The sequence below is a fragment of the Phragmites australis genome, chromosome 13 (genome assembly GCF_958298935.1).
Source record: "Phragmites australis chromosome 13, lpPhrAust1.1, whole genome shotgun sequence".
Lineage (NCBI taxonomy): Eukaryota > Viridiplantae > Streptophyta > Magnoliopsida > Poales > Poaceae > Phragmites > Phragmites australis.
Window position 1 is genome coordinate 16,291,386 of NC_084933.1, and position 14,864 is coordinate 16,306,249.

Below are 14,864 nucleotides of genomic sequence, written 5' to 3' on the forward strand. Positions count from 1 at the left end.
CACCCGGTAGACGATCTCGACGATTGCACCGGTTGAAGTATCATCATTTTGCTTCTTGGGGTGGAAGAGTAGCGCCGTCTCCTGCAGCGCCTGCACTCCAGCCACCAGCGTGTCTTTGCGTTGACCATCAAGGAGACATGCCCAGTATTGAAGGAAATAACACGCACCACACACAATCTCAGTAGGAGTTCTAACTGGTTTTTTTATTGAATACCATTCTATTCCTCATTCTCCAAATGGCCCAAATAATGGCTGCTAAACCAATCATATAAAAGGTTCCCCCTTCAGGGAGGAAGTGGTTTACCCAGCAAAAGTACTGATCAATATTTTGTGGCCGGCAGTTAGCCCCAATGACTAAGCCCACCAAACTCCAGACATATTTAGCCATGGTACATGTAAAAAATAGGTAGTCAATGCTCTCGGGTTCACAATAGAACATACACCTGGGGTCCCCTTTCCACTTCCTTCTGATAAGGTTATCTTTAGTAAGGATGGCATTTTGATGTATCAACCACATGCAAATTTTGATTTTCAAGGGAATTTTAGCTTTCCAGATTATTTTATGATTCAAACCAACCTGGGATCTACATAGATGATTGTACATAGAGTTCACAGAAAACTTCCCAGCATTCCCCCAGTTCCAAATTGGTTTGTCTCTCTCCAAAGACAAAGCACAAGTCAAAAGCATATCTTTCAATCTTCTCAATTGGCACTGAAGCTCTTCATTTAGCCATCTTCTATAAGAGAAGTTCCAGTGTTTGGAAGCAGCAGTCGCTACAGTTAAATTTTGTTCATTACAGATCTCAAAGAGACCCCTAAACTTGTCACTGAGAGCCACCTCCCCACACCAAGCATCCCTCCAGAAGTCAGTTTTTTCTCCATTTCCAATCCTCATTTTTCTACTGGCCAAGTAGAAATTCTTGACCTTTAGTAAGTCATTCCACACAGCAGAATTTTTAAGGTTTGGTTTTAACTGGGATACGCATTTGCCTTGGATGTACTTTTTTTCCACAATCTGTTGCCACATACCCTTTTCATCTTCTAGTTTCCACCACCATTTGCACAATAGACTGATGTTAAGCTTTCTGAGGTTCTGTATCCCCATACCCCCTTTGCTTTTGGGGTTGCACACTTTGTCCCACTTGACCAAGTGGTATCTTTTTTTGAGTCCCCCCCCCCCCCCCCTTGCCAGAAGAACTTCTTCCTAGTTTTATCCATTTTATCATGAGTGGTTTTAGGGAGAAGATACATGGACATATGGTAGATGGGAACACTGCTGAGACTGGAGTTGACCAAAGTAGTTCTGCCAGCAAGGGACAGAGAGCTGCCCTGCCAGCCATCTAACCTCTTCACAAGTTTTTCATCCAAAGGCAGCCAGTGTGCCACCAGGAGCCTGCTACTAGCTATAGGGACCCCTAGGTATTTAATAGGCCAGTTACCAGTAGCACAATTAAACATCTCAGCATACAATTGCTTTTTTTTCCTCCTCATCATGACCTATCATTAGAACTTCACTTTTTTGGAAATTAATTTTGAGGCCAGACATGGCTTCATAAATATAAAGGAGCAGTTTCAAGTTGATAGCCATATCTTCATTATCTTTTAAGAGAATTATTGTGTCATCAGCATATTGGAGAATGGCCACACCATTCTCGATATACTCTGGCATCAGACCTTTGATAAGCTGGTTTTGTTTGGCCAAGACCATCATTTTTGCTAGGGTATCAGCAGCGATGTTGAACAGGAAGGGAGATAAAGGGTCCCCTTGCCTGACCCCTTTTTTGCTTTGAAGGTAGGGCCCAGTTCTCCCATTAATTTTGACACTAAGGGTTCCTCGAGTTACAACTGCTCTTATCCATTGGCACCATTTTTCACTGAAACCCCTTTGCTCAAGGCACTTGAAGAGGAAGTCCCAACTAACTTTATCATAGGCCTTTTCAAAATCTAATTTCAAGACTAAGCCATCCTTCTTTTTTGTTCTAGTGTCATGCAAAGTTTCATGAAGGCACATAATCCCCTCTATTATATTCCTATCTTTTATAAAGGCATTCTGACAACGATCAATCAGCATGTGCATATATTTTTCAAGTCTCAGAGTCAGCACCTTAGTGAAAATCTTGTAGCTGACATTTAGGAGGCAAATAGGTCTGTATTGTTGTATTTTATTAGCCTCTTTAAGCTTCGGTAAGAGAGTAATGGTCCCATAATTTAATCTGCAGATTTCTAACTTATGCTCATAGAAATCATGGAATATATTCATGAGATCTAGCCCAATGATTTTCCAGCATTGCTGGTAGAACTCTATAGGCAAGTGGTTAGGTCCTGGGGTAGTGTTTTTCTCCATAGAGAAGACAGCATTTATAACTTCCGTCATAGTGAAAGGAGTGGTTAAGGCTGTATTTTTAGCAGCAGTTATTTTTTCCTCACTGTCCCAGCAATTTGCATCCAGATGGAAGAGAGGTTCATCCCCGGGACCAAAGAGTTGTTTGTAATACTGAGTAGCATGATGGAGTAGATTATCATCACCCTCAATAATCCTATCATCCTGTTGGAGGTAGAAAATAGTGTTCTTCCTCTTTTTTTTTTTGCCATTTGCAATTCTATGGAAAAACTCGGTGTTATTGTCCCCTTTTAGGAGCCATTTCGAGTTTGATCTTTTATTCCAGTAAATTTCCTCCTCTTCCAACATGTGCATCATCTCCAGTTGGATCTCACTTTTTCTTCTTAGCTGAGTCTCATTTAGAATGTCATCTTCTTCCAGATTTTCAAGGGCGAGCAATTCATCACTGAGGCTTTTCTTCTTACTTCTAGCCTTCCCTCTAAGGTTATTTCCCCACCCTCTCAAAAAAAAAAAAAATCCTTTTCTCTTTGATTACCAGACATCCAGGCTAGATTTAGCTGTCACCTGTTTACCCCAGATCTTAGCAATCTTAGGTCTGAAATCAGGTTGAGAGAGCCAAGACAATTCAAAACAAAAAGGTTTTGGTTGTCTGATTGGTTCAGCACCCGTGTTTAAGACAAATGGGTTGTGGTCAGAAGTATATCTAGGAATCTTTTTAAGAGTTGTAAGGGGAAACATTTGTTCCCAGTTTTTACTCATGAACACCCTATTCAATTTTTCCATAGTTACGATAAAAAGTTAGTGACAAATAAAAAAATAGAGGTAGTATTAAAATCAAGGGTAGAGTATTGTTGCTCATCTTAGACGGGTTATGGGTAGGCGATAATAAAAATTGCAATATTGCATAAGAGTTGTATAGCAGCCACACCTGTAGCTTTGCAAAATCTCGTGTTGTCAACACTTCAGCTGGCCTGAACAGAGTTCTGACTAGAAGAAACAAGCAACGAGATCTCACTTACCACTGTCATCTCCCAAAAGCGTGTGCACTTATGGTCTAATTTTTTTTTCTGAAGCCAAAACTTATAGTCTAATTTTAATTACAAAACGCCGATTATACAGACACCTTTAAAGAAAAAAAAAAAGCTACAGCTCATCCTCTTAGAGGTCCTGTTCCGTTTCACCTCCGATCGACCCAATCAGACATGACGACTCCTCATCGGAGTTGGACGGAGTATCGCACCGAGGATGGAGTGAAAAACTGTTCTCTCCAACGATGAGCAAACTTCACATTTTTATGTCACACCAGACAAGAAGTCACAAACATATCTTGGCAATGCTGAACGCACAAGCTTCATGAACCAGCCAACAGCCGAATCCTCACCGGAGAAGGAGCAAATAGGCGCCTCCAACTCCATCAATAGTGCAAAAACCAACATCAGCAAACACACCGACGAGGGAGCATGATCCACATCCAAAAACACAGACCCACACACATAAATCAGCATACCTCGGTGAACTCTTGCCATGGTCGTCACCGGAGCTAACGCAAAAGTTGACGAGCCCACTAAAGACCAGTAGGAAACACAAACCTAACAAGGAGTCACATCTGATGACACCTTCATCGTAACCTAACCCTATACTAACCAAACCACTAAGTAAACCGCCAATCTACAAGAAAAAGCTATTACTGAACGACACACCACTAGTGGGCACCACGCGCCCATCGAGTCACCTAGCGCCTGCGCCCACGACCACTTGACCTTCTCCTCCTCCCGAGAGAGGGCGACGAGCACACTAGTGCCGCCCCGACCAGCACCGAGCTCCACGCGACGCAGCCACCGACGGGACCAGAAGAAGGTGGTGATCGAGAGGACGATTATTCATCAGCTACTAGCCTAAGTGCTACTTAAAACTAAGCTAGATGGGTTCCTTTCCCTATTCACGCCACCGGCAAGCTGGAGACATAGGGAGGGCCCAGATTAGCCGGCGAAACGAAGGCTCTTGATTCCGCCTGTCTCTATTGTAGCGTGGGCAAACTCGCCCTGGTATGGTTAGCGCCGTGACTCCTTTTCGACTGGTGTTGACTAAGAGGAGCATGGAAACCGTCTGAAACTTCCGCTGCCGCCTCGCGGTCCCTCCCATCCCTTTGGATTGGGCCCTCAGACATGTCTGATTGCTCTCTCCCTAGTCCGGCCAGGTCACCGGTCGGCATCGCCGCATCAGAAACAAACGGATGAAAAGGTCCGTCCGGGTACGATAGGCCTACGAGGAGGGCGCCCTCCTGACCGTTGATTCAGCAACTCCTCCACCTGACATTTCGCGGTCTATGCTCTACCGCTCAAATTCACGGTGCAAATGGGCAAACGAGTCTGTACCGTGCAAATGCCCGTTCCAGATCTGTTGAGTAGCACCAAGAGAGGGACTGCATGTAAAAGTAAGGCATTGCCATTTAGGTTTGGTCATGTAAAAGTAAGAGAGGAACAAAGGCTGAAAGGCAGCCAGGTTACAACTTACAAGAAAGGATGCAGTCATACAAGAACTAACTCTCTTGTCTAAGAGAGTTAATTGTTAACTCTCTGCTTTCCTTTCGACAATATACATATTGATCGTTTGACATATGAAACATGTGGACAGGGGTAGGAAGAAAGACTTGCACCACCGTGTTTCAGGGCACGGCTCATGATGCTACCCTATATCAATTCTGTGATGCGGCGCCCTCTGTACTTCTGATCAGTGTCTTCGATGGGAAAACGATAGCAGCTATAGGTTTGTCTTCATAACCACCGCTTTCGTCGATGATGAATCGGAGGCCGTCGATGTGGAGCTTCCCATGGTGGCCACTAACAATGACGGTCTGCTTCCCAGACAGATCCTGGAAAAAGATGGACATATATCAGCATTTTCTGCTCTTGCGATATATTTGATCAGATATACAATTGCGTCCATGGGTTCAAGCAGTGCAAGAATAGCAGCAGCAGTAGTGGTAGTGGAGGTTAAAAAGATATAAAGACGACATGCCCTACCCAACAGTCAGGTCTTATAGGTGTCATGTGTATCAGCAATGTACAAAAACGGCAGTCTATCACATGCACTGCCCCCACGAACATGCACCACATGCTCGCTATGTCCAGTGAATTCAGAACAAGCCTAGAACATGTAAAGAAGACAGCTTGCAGCTCGAGGCAGACCCACTCACCGGGTACTGGGTTCATCTAAATATCTAATCATCTGACTGTAGTAAAGATTTTCAACCAAATATATGCACAGTATTGTAGCATGAACCAAGAAGTACACCTTATATGCAATTAGCATGGATAACTCTTGGGGTTAAATTTTCGGTTAAGCCAAAAATGAAAATTCTGGACCTAAACCTTATATGCAGTGAAGTTTCCAGCAAAATAATCACACATTTCTAAAAAGATAAACCATCCGAACTTCAAATCAATCTACTAAAGAAACTGATGAGGTTTCTGCATAGTGCATCTAATTAGCCTTCTATATGGGGATACATGTAGTATTTCAAAATGGCATGACAAACACAATGATAACCAGAGCAATACAGTTGAATGTTGTGTTGAGGGATACTTGATGACCTATTGGCCTGCCAATTAATTAGGAGCAGTTTTAAAACATTGGAATAATTGTACTCAATTTGCCTGCACTCTGCGCTAATTCTATTCTGTATACAAATATCCAAGGTTATGCCAAAGAGAAGTTACTGGCTTAATAATGTTAAGAGTAAATCCAAAAGTGTCTATAAAACCCTACCATTTCATTTCATTATCAACAGCTTACCAGTCACCAGCCTGTTGTCCTTTAAATATAACTTGTCCAGACATGGGATGAGATTACAGAGGAGAAATGTACACATTGATTTGCTCAATTTACAGAGGAAAATCAAAGGATTGTTGGGTTAAGACTTAAGAGAGCAGGTTTCACTCAGATAAAGCAGTCTATGAATAATCATAAACCAAAACTCCCATACTAGGGTTGGGTTTTAGTGCAAACAGACAAGCTAAGATGATGCAATATCAGCCCAATGACATGAACTAGCGCATCATGATGATGTAAAATGCCTTTATACTGAACAACAAGACCTTGGATACTGCAGAAATGCAAATGATGTGAAGTGCATGTACATCTTAAATCATTTATAAACGCACACCAAAGACTAACGGCCTATTCTCTAAATGCATGCTACAGCACAAAGCATTGCAAAAGCAATAAGCAGAGTATGTTGACCATTCCTCTAGAAGTGAGAAAGATGGTGCTCTAAAGCATGAAATGATATATTTTCATCGCAAATTTGGGAAACTACATGATAGGGTATTGAGATTGCTGCATCCCCAAGTTTGCTAACATCAAAAACCAACAGAAGCTAAGTGTTTGTCTCTGATAACATATAATGAAATAGTATCACATAAAAGCTCACCTTTGGTATGTCCCAAACGTCCTGCCTCCCACTAAGCATTTGAACCTTTGGCACCCTTGTGTCCTTAGTTCTCAAAACCCTAAGCTGCTCATTCAAATCCATGGACCTCTCCAAGCCAGCATGTACCGCAATTAGCTTGCAGACGATCTGGCCTTCATCAGTATCAACTGGCACATTTTCCTGTCGTACAACCATAACATGAAACACCAACGGAGCAACATCTCTTGCATGCCTACATAAAATTTGTGCAATAAAAAGAATACCTACCTCCTCATGGATCCAAACCAAGTCACGCAGAAAGCTCTTATGTTCCTCAGGAGCAGCCTTCGCAAGATCTATAATGACATTAGCACCTCTAGCAAATTAGGAGCTGCTCTTGTTTGAGAAAAGAAAGCTCATGTCGCAAATTAGAAACTGCCTGAATAAATCAGGCAGGAACTTTCCTATAATATATGCTTACACAATCTGGACAAGAGACATGAATTCTTTATTTGGTGTCTTAGGTAGGTTAAATAGTATTCGTTCCGATAGTAACCTTGTATTCTTGGTGGATAGGTTGCTAACTTTTATCGTGTTAATTGTTAAGACTGAAACGCCAAGCATTGGAAAACATTTTAGGCATTCATTCAAATCTTGTATAGAAAATTCGAGTACCTATAAATGTTGTACTCATTGTTTGGTAGTTTGTATAACTCTCCTAGATTACTGATGCCTAGTATTGTCTCCCCGATGAACGCCGCGAAGGCGAGATCGTGGTTGCCGCAGAGGAAGACGTGGCGCTGCGCGGGGTGGCGCGCGGGTAGCGCGAGGAGGAAGTCGAGGACTCTGCGGGTGTGCGGGCCGCGGTCGTTGTAGTCGCCGAGGAAGACGACCAGCGCGGTGGCGAAGGCGTCGGCGGGGAGCGCGGACTGGAGGTTGGACCAGAGGCTCTCCAGCTTCAAGATGTGGCCGTGAACGTCGCCCACGCAAATCACCGTGCGGGGTGGGTTGGACGGAGGAGCATCCATCTCGCCAGTGTCGCCGCCCCGGTGCGGTTGCTCGCCGGAGGCTGCAGGCTCCGGTGGTAACTGGGAGGAACCGGGAAGCCAGCGGATTAACCCTAGGGGCTCCAGCTACCTCATATTCCCGTGGGAGCCTGGGAGGGACGTTCTATGCCGGCCCGTCCGATCCTACCGTATACACAATCACGGCCGTCCATCTCGTCGATCCAGAACCTTCTCCACGCCCACCCCTTACACCCCGTGCGGACGGCGCCTCTCCCCTTCCTCGCGCACGACCGCCGCCGCCACGCTCGGTCTAATCCAAGTTCCGTTTCCTACGCGACCTCGCTTTTCTCGGCTTCCCGCCACCTGCATTTGGTGATGGAGTGCGTTTCTGCTGTCGTGCTCGTGGTACGACATCTTTGATGCACTCCGAAGTTAGGATCAGCTTTGCAGTTCCTTCTGCCACCTGAAACGTGCATTGCAAAAGGACCAGGGAGCATGGCTATTAAGCGAGCGTCCTTTGGTTTCAAACCCTGCGGTCTATCACTCGATGCATCACGTCTATACTTCGCGTCGGAAGCGAAGCATTTCTCCTTTGGACGAGGCATGGGGAGAAGCATCGGGTGTCGGTCACGCGTGCTCCCCGGCTACACCGTCCAACCCCGCCGCCCTCCTACGCGCGCCAGCGCCACTGCCTTCGCGCGTCCGCCTCATTATGTATGAAATTTCTAATCTGGAAAAGTTGTGACGATGATCTGCAGAGCTGGGAGAAAACAATGGACTGCCATAGTCTGGGTCAAGGGTTGATGCCAACTAGCTTCAAGGTACGTGTCATTCCACTTGATGGTGATGATGATGCGACTGAAGAAGTCTTGGATCCTGATTTTGGTGAGGCTACCATAGGCCGTGTGGCTACAGTTGATTCAGGTAGAGCTGCAGTCAATCTATCAACACTGGTTTTCAGTTTTATGGTGGATCATATTGTTGAGAGCATATGGAAAATGTACAGGAGATATGACAGTTCAGGAGAGAGTTAATGTTGGGACCGGAATAAAAATGATTTTGAAGCTTTGTTTAGCTGATGGGTTTGACATGTTCCCCACATTGCTGGTTACCGACGGCTCGTGCATGATAGATCGTAGCACGTGGATCCTTGGGCACCCAGTAGAAATTCAGGGAACATGAATGTGAAAGTAAGTGCATAGTCTGAAACATCAGGAACCCACTATAGCAAGCCTAAATGATGCGGTTACAGGCACTACATACATTCTGAACTCTTACCCTTTTACGTATTCAAACATGAATGTGAAAGCCACTCGTAGGGGTGTAACATGAATGATTTCATGGATGTTGTAAACTTTTGTTGCATCAACCACAGTCAATTCTGGAACCGACAAGGTCAATTAAAACATTGTCTCCAGTCTTCACAGAATCACAGCATCCCTGTGGACAAGTAGGGACTTCTTTATGGTGTTCACATTTTATTTTACATGCATTATTTCTGGTGTAGGCACTGTTCAATTCAGCTCTCTTGTGTGCACGTGAGATGGTTAGCCCAGAAGAAGGATCGGCTGACCTAATCCGTGCCCTGAATAACAGGCTTATTGCACTCTATTTTCATAATAGGGAGTATTATTGGCTTGAAAGAGAAAGTTGGACTTTATCGATACAAAACAGAGGAATATTCTCATGATGATGTGAACAAGTTCAACATATATCCTGATCAGATTCCATCCTGGCTAGTTGAATGGATTCCTCCCAAAGGCGGTTACTTCATTGGAAACCTGCAGTCAGCTCACATGGATTTCCGGTTCTTTTCTCTGGGAAACTTGTGGTCAATAGTAAGCAGTCTAGCAACTAGCCACCAATCTCATGCTATTTTGGACTTGATTGAAGCCAAATGGTTTGATTTGGTGGCAGAGATGCCAATGAAGATATGTTATCCTGCCTTTGAGAATCAAGAGTGGAAATTCATTACTGGGAGTGACCCCCAAAACACGCGAGTCCTAAGATAATCTACTTGCACTTGTGAGCCTTGCAGGTTGTTTGCATGTATTCTCAATCGTTTCTTCTTTTGATGCAGACCTTGGTCTTACCATAATGGAGGTTCATGGGTGTAGGAAGGGATTAATGTGTGATCTTTGAGTGTCATATTTATATATGTACAACATCACAAAAAATCTAACAGACTCAGCTAGACTAGCGACCAGCCGTGCCATGCTGGGAGCGAGCGAGTCCTGGGCACGGCCTGTGTGCGAGGTGAGCAAGTCCTGTGCGTGATGTGGTTGCGGAGCTATTGCGTAGAGTTCTGAAGCCGTGCTAACACCCCTCACCCCCACCCCCCAGTCTCGGCGTCCGCGTCGGTGATGCAGAGGTTGTTCCTGAAGTCGTTGTACAATGATGTTGGCGGTCCCTTAGTGAATATGTCCGCAAACTGCTGCACGTTGGGCACATGAAGGACTCTAAGTTCGTCGAGGGCTACCTTTTCTCAGACGAAGTGGACATCCAGCTCGATGTGCTTCGTGCGCTTGTGATGAATCGGATTGCAAGTCATGTACACCGAGAAAATGTTGTCACAGTACACCACCGTCGCCATCTGGACACTGCAGTGGAGCTTGCCGAGTAGATGACGTAGCTAGGAGCACTTGATGACAGCGTTTGATCAGGAGATCAGCACAAATACCGATCAGCTTTCGCGCTTGATCAGGAGATCATTGTTTGTCGCTTAGAGGACCACAACACCAAGAAATCTCCGAGGAAAATGCAGAAGTCGGAGGTTGATTATCGAGTATCTGGGCAGGCAGCCCTTACGTTGAAATACAACGTGAGTGTTGGATTTGACGTTGCTTGAAGATGGGGGCCGAATGTGGATGTGCCCTTGATGTATTAGAGGATGCGCTTGAGCATTGCAGAGTGGCTATCGCGAGGCGAGTGCATATGCACGCAGACTTGTTGCACTGCATACGCAATGTCAGGCCCGGTGATGGTCAAGTACTGCAACGCTCCATCCATGCTGCGCTAGAACGAGGCGTCGGATATCGGATTTCCATCGAAGCTTGACGTCTTTGGTTTGGTGTCGGCTGGCGTCTGGTTGTTGTGGATCGGTGAATCTAGTTGGCTATTGGCAGTAGACTCATTCTTGAAGATGACCGTGGAGGAACGCGTTTGACACGTCCAGTTGGTGAGCTGACCAACGCTCGGAGGGGATGATGGTGAGGACGGTCCGAGTTGTCACCGGCTTCACCATGGGAGTGAAAGTCTCGCTGAAGTCCACGCTCGAGCGTTGATTGAATCCGCAGATGACCCATCGGGCCTTGTAGCGCTCGAGGGTGCCGTCAGAGCGGAGTTTGTGTTTGAACACCCACTTTTCGGTGATGACGCGTGTACTGGGAGGATAGGGCACAAGGATCTAGGTATGATTTGCCTATAGAGCGTCAAATTCCGTCTTCATGGCGGCCAGCCAATTGGGATTGGGATTGGGATCCTTGAGCGTGGTGCGGACCGAGGCTGGGATATGTGAGATTGGCGTAGATGAGCTTGATAGCGTGTACTTGGGGTTCGGTTTGAGTATCCCAGAGTGGGCGCACATCACCATGGGATGAGGCGGCACGGGTTGTTGTTCGGCGGGCAGATCATCTAGTGTGGTGAAGTTGCCTAGTGATAAGGTGCGCGAAGGAGAGGTTGAAGCGGTACTATTGATGATCATCGTAGGGACTGGTGGAGACGGATCAGTGGGTGAGGGAGCAGTACGTTCGTGGCGTAACGGTGGTGTGCCATCATCATCGTACAGTGGCGAGGTTGTCTTCGGAGGCGATGATGTCGATGTCTGCCGGAACGGGAACTGGGTCTCGTTGAAGATGACATGAAGCGATATGATCACACCATGCATGCTTGGATCGTAGTAGCGGTAGCCATGGTGGTCGGGAGGGTACCCGAGGAAGATGCAGGCCGTGGAACGTGGGTTGAGCTTGTTCACCGATGTCGCAATTAGGTTGGGGTAGCACGGCGATTCTAAGACGTGCAGCTCATCGTAGTTTGGAGGAGCATCAAGCAGTAGTTCGTGCGGTGTTGTGCTGCCAGCGGCTCGACATGGGCATCGATTGAGGAGATAAGGAGCGGTGGAGAGCGGCTCGACCTAGAATGTCGTTGGTGCTGGTTCGTGCTGTGTTGTGAAGAAGAAGAGTTCAGGTGCAGTCATTAAGTGTGCATAAGATCCTCTCAGCCTTGTCATTCTGTTGTGACGTATATGGGCAAGAGAGACACAGCGCAATGCCGTAAGTGGAGCAAAAGAAGCGTAGGGTAGTAGAGTCGAACTCTTTGCCATTGTCGGTATGAAGAGCAAGAAGAGGCAGGCCAAATTGCGTTTGGATGTAAGCTTGAAATGAGCGGAGGATCGGGAGAACGTCAGACTTATGGCGAATGGGGAAAGTCCAGACATAGTGAGTATAATCATTGAGAAGCACTAGGTAATACTTATAACCCGAATTACTGAGCATAGGCAAGGTCCAAACATCGGAATGAACTAATTGAAAAGTGAAAAAAGTTTGAGTCGTAGAGGATTGAAAAGGAAGCCGCACATGCTTGCCCAATTGACATGAATGGCATGTGTGTGCAACTGACTTATTACAATGGAAATCAAGATTGCTTAACACCTGAGAAAGGAGTTTATTGCCAGGATGCCCAAGGCGTTGGTGACACAGGTCGATCGTCACGGTTGAGGCGTTGAGGGCGAGCTTTTGTGGCACAGGTAGAGGATAGAGCTCGCCAGAGCTCTCACTTTGGAGACTCACCATGCGAGTTGGAAGATCCTTGATGGAAAAGCCACCTGGGTCAGATTCAATAGAAACATTATTGTCTCGAGTAAGTTTGCGAACTGAAATCAAATTCTTGATGAGTGGATGAGAGATAAGAACATTGTTAAGGTGCAAAGGATATGAAGACGTTAGAATAGTGGTGGCGACTTAATGTGTGATAAGCAGTCGCACACCATTTATGACTGTAATGGAAGTGGAGAAAGGGAGTGGTTTTGGAGAGTTGAAGTTACCATGCGCGTTGGACATATGAGCGGAGGTTCTAGTGTCGAGATACCAATCAGCGACGCTTGGTGGCGGTTGGGACTAAACACCAACGGAGGAGAGTGCAGCGAGGAGCGCGCTTTGGTCCCAGTTAGGAGAATTAGAATTCTTGGCTAGGCCTAGCAGTGTGGGCTGATGATTTACCGTCATCGCCTGTTGAGGCTGGAATGGTGGATGGGGTCCTAGGATGTCAGCTCCAAGGGGCGCAGAACGGCATGGGCCAGGCCTAAACAAGGCTGGTCCAATGGTTATATCCGGCAGCCCATGGAGTCTCAGGGACGGAGGGGCATTGCTGTTGTGCGTCGCCACCGCATACGGAAGAAGGGAGTGGCTGGAGGTGGAATCGAAGCCGTGTCCGTGTTTCTTGTTGTGAGATTTGGTGCAGTTGCCGCCGGTTCCATATGTGCCATCGGCGGATCCAACGGTGGAGGAAGAGGTCCCACCATGGCTGGCAAAAAGGGCATGCCCGGCCTGCGACTTCTCATCGTGCTGATCACGAAGCTCCTCCAATAGTAGGTATGATCGAGCACTCATGAACGTTTGAGGCGGGAACTTTTAGGTGATGACGGAGATTATGTTTCAGTACTTGGGGTTGAAGCCTCGCATCAGATTGAGTACCTAGCTGGGCTCAGAGATGGGCTGGCTAACGTCGCAAAGTTTTTCAGCGAGGGTCTTGAGCCAAGAGCAGTACTGTGCGATGCACATGTCGCCTTGTTGAAGGCTACGAAACTCAGCCTCGAAGTAGATTGTGTGTTGGTGTTCGTTGTCGCGAAAGAGGCCTTCAATGGTGTGTCAGATGGTGAAGGCAAAGGATCGCGACTTACCAATGATGTCGAACACATCCTTGGTGACGGTGGTGTAGAGCCAATTGACGACGCTATGGTCATTCATGAGCCATTTGGCGTCACGTTGTTCCAGCAGCAGTTGGGAGAGGACATGGGCGTCGATGCCGAACTTGCCAAGGACATAGTTGAAGAAACACCACCATTGGTTGTAGTTGGGACTCATTGACGTCGAGCACCACCAAAACATGAGAACAGATGTTCACAGTTTGGACCACCGAAGCAGAAGCAGGCTGAAGGGCGATGACACCAGAGGTAGAACCGGAGGAGTCAGAGGATGCCTATGGGGAGGTGGCCATGGCAGCGGAAACTGGAGCGGATGGATTGGAGAGTTAACGATCATTCGGTCACTGATACCATGTAGGAATGTAGGAAGGAATTAACCACACTTGTATTGATCTTTCAGTGTCATATTTATACATGTACAACATCACGGAAAAGCTAACAGACTCGGTTATACTAGTGGCCAGCCATGCCATGTGGGAGCGTGCGCACACCTGGGAGCGAGCGAGTCCTGGGCGCGGCTGTTGCGTAGATGCAGAGGCCGTGCTAACAATGGGCAACATTGTTGTGGCAGGTTTGCAACTTAAGCACTCCTTCGGGATGTGATGATTTTATAGTACTGCCATGCAATGTTCTTCGCTCTAGCTCAGCATCTCGAATCAAACAAAACTTTAATTGTTTGGTTGGTTGATTTGGTACTGGTTGTTTCTCTGCTCTTGCTTATAGCTACCTATTATCCTCTTATTTGCAGGTCACGGTGGCATGTATCAGGATGAACAGGCCGGGGATTGCAGCAAGAGCCGTGGAGGTGGCCGATAGGCGGATTGCCACAGACAAGTGGCGCGAATACTACGACACGAAGCGACCACGGTTTATCGGGAAACAGTCTCACCTCTTCCAGACATGGACTATTGCCGGATTCCTCGTGGCCAAGCTTCTGCTAGAGAAACCTGACAAAGTTAGGATACTCTGTAACAACGAGGGTGAGGAAATAGACCATGGCAGCATGGCTGATGCCTCCAGTCCAAAGAGGAAGCGTGGCAGAAAGTTACTGAGGACTTATATTGTGCAAGTTCAGCAGCTTCGACCCTGGAGATCATGACACAGGAAAGAGGCTTTCTTGTATGGATCACTGGGTAAAATTTTGTATAAAAAATGCCTACGAGATACTGTCATAAAGTGGAATAA

General features: G+C 46.5%; 1 protein-coding gene and 1 pseudogene across 1 annotated transcript; one reads left to right on the forward strand and one right to left on the reverse strand.

The window, feature by feature from the left end:
- Positions 1–4,764: 4,764 nt before the first annotated feature.
- LOC133889454 (tyrosine-protein phosphatase RLPH2-like) lies at positions 4,765–7,882 on the reverse strand. Its single transcript, XM_062329970.1, has 4 exons — positions 7,428–7,882; positions 7,041–7,128; positions 6,774–6,953; positions 4,765–5,213 (listed from the first exon to the last, which is right to left on the reverse strand). The coding sequence occupies exons 1-4, from the start codon at positions 7,778–7,780 to the stop codon at positions 5,037–5,039; spliced, it is 798 nt and encodes a 265-aa protein (XP_062185954.1). The 5' UTR covers positions 7,781–7,882; the 3' UTR covers positions 4,765–5,036.
- Positions 7,883–7,924: 42 nt separating this feature from the next.
- On the forward strand, positions 7,925–14,778 carry LOC133889455 (neutral/alkaline invertase 3, chloroplastic-like; annotated as a pseudogene).
- Positions 14,779–14,864: the final 86 nt, after the last annotated feature.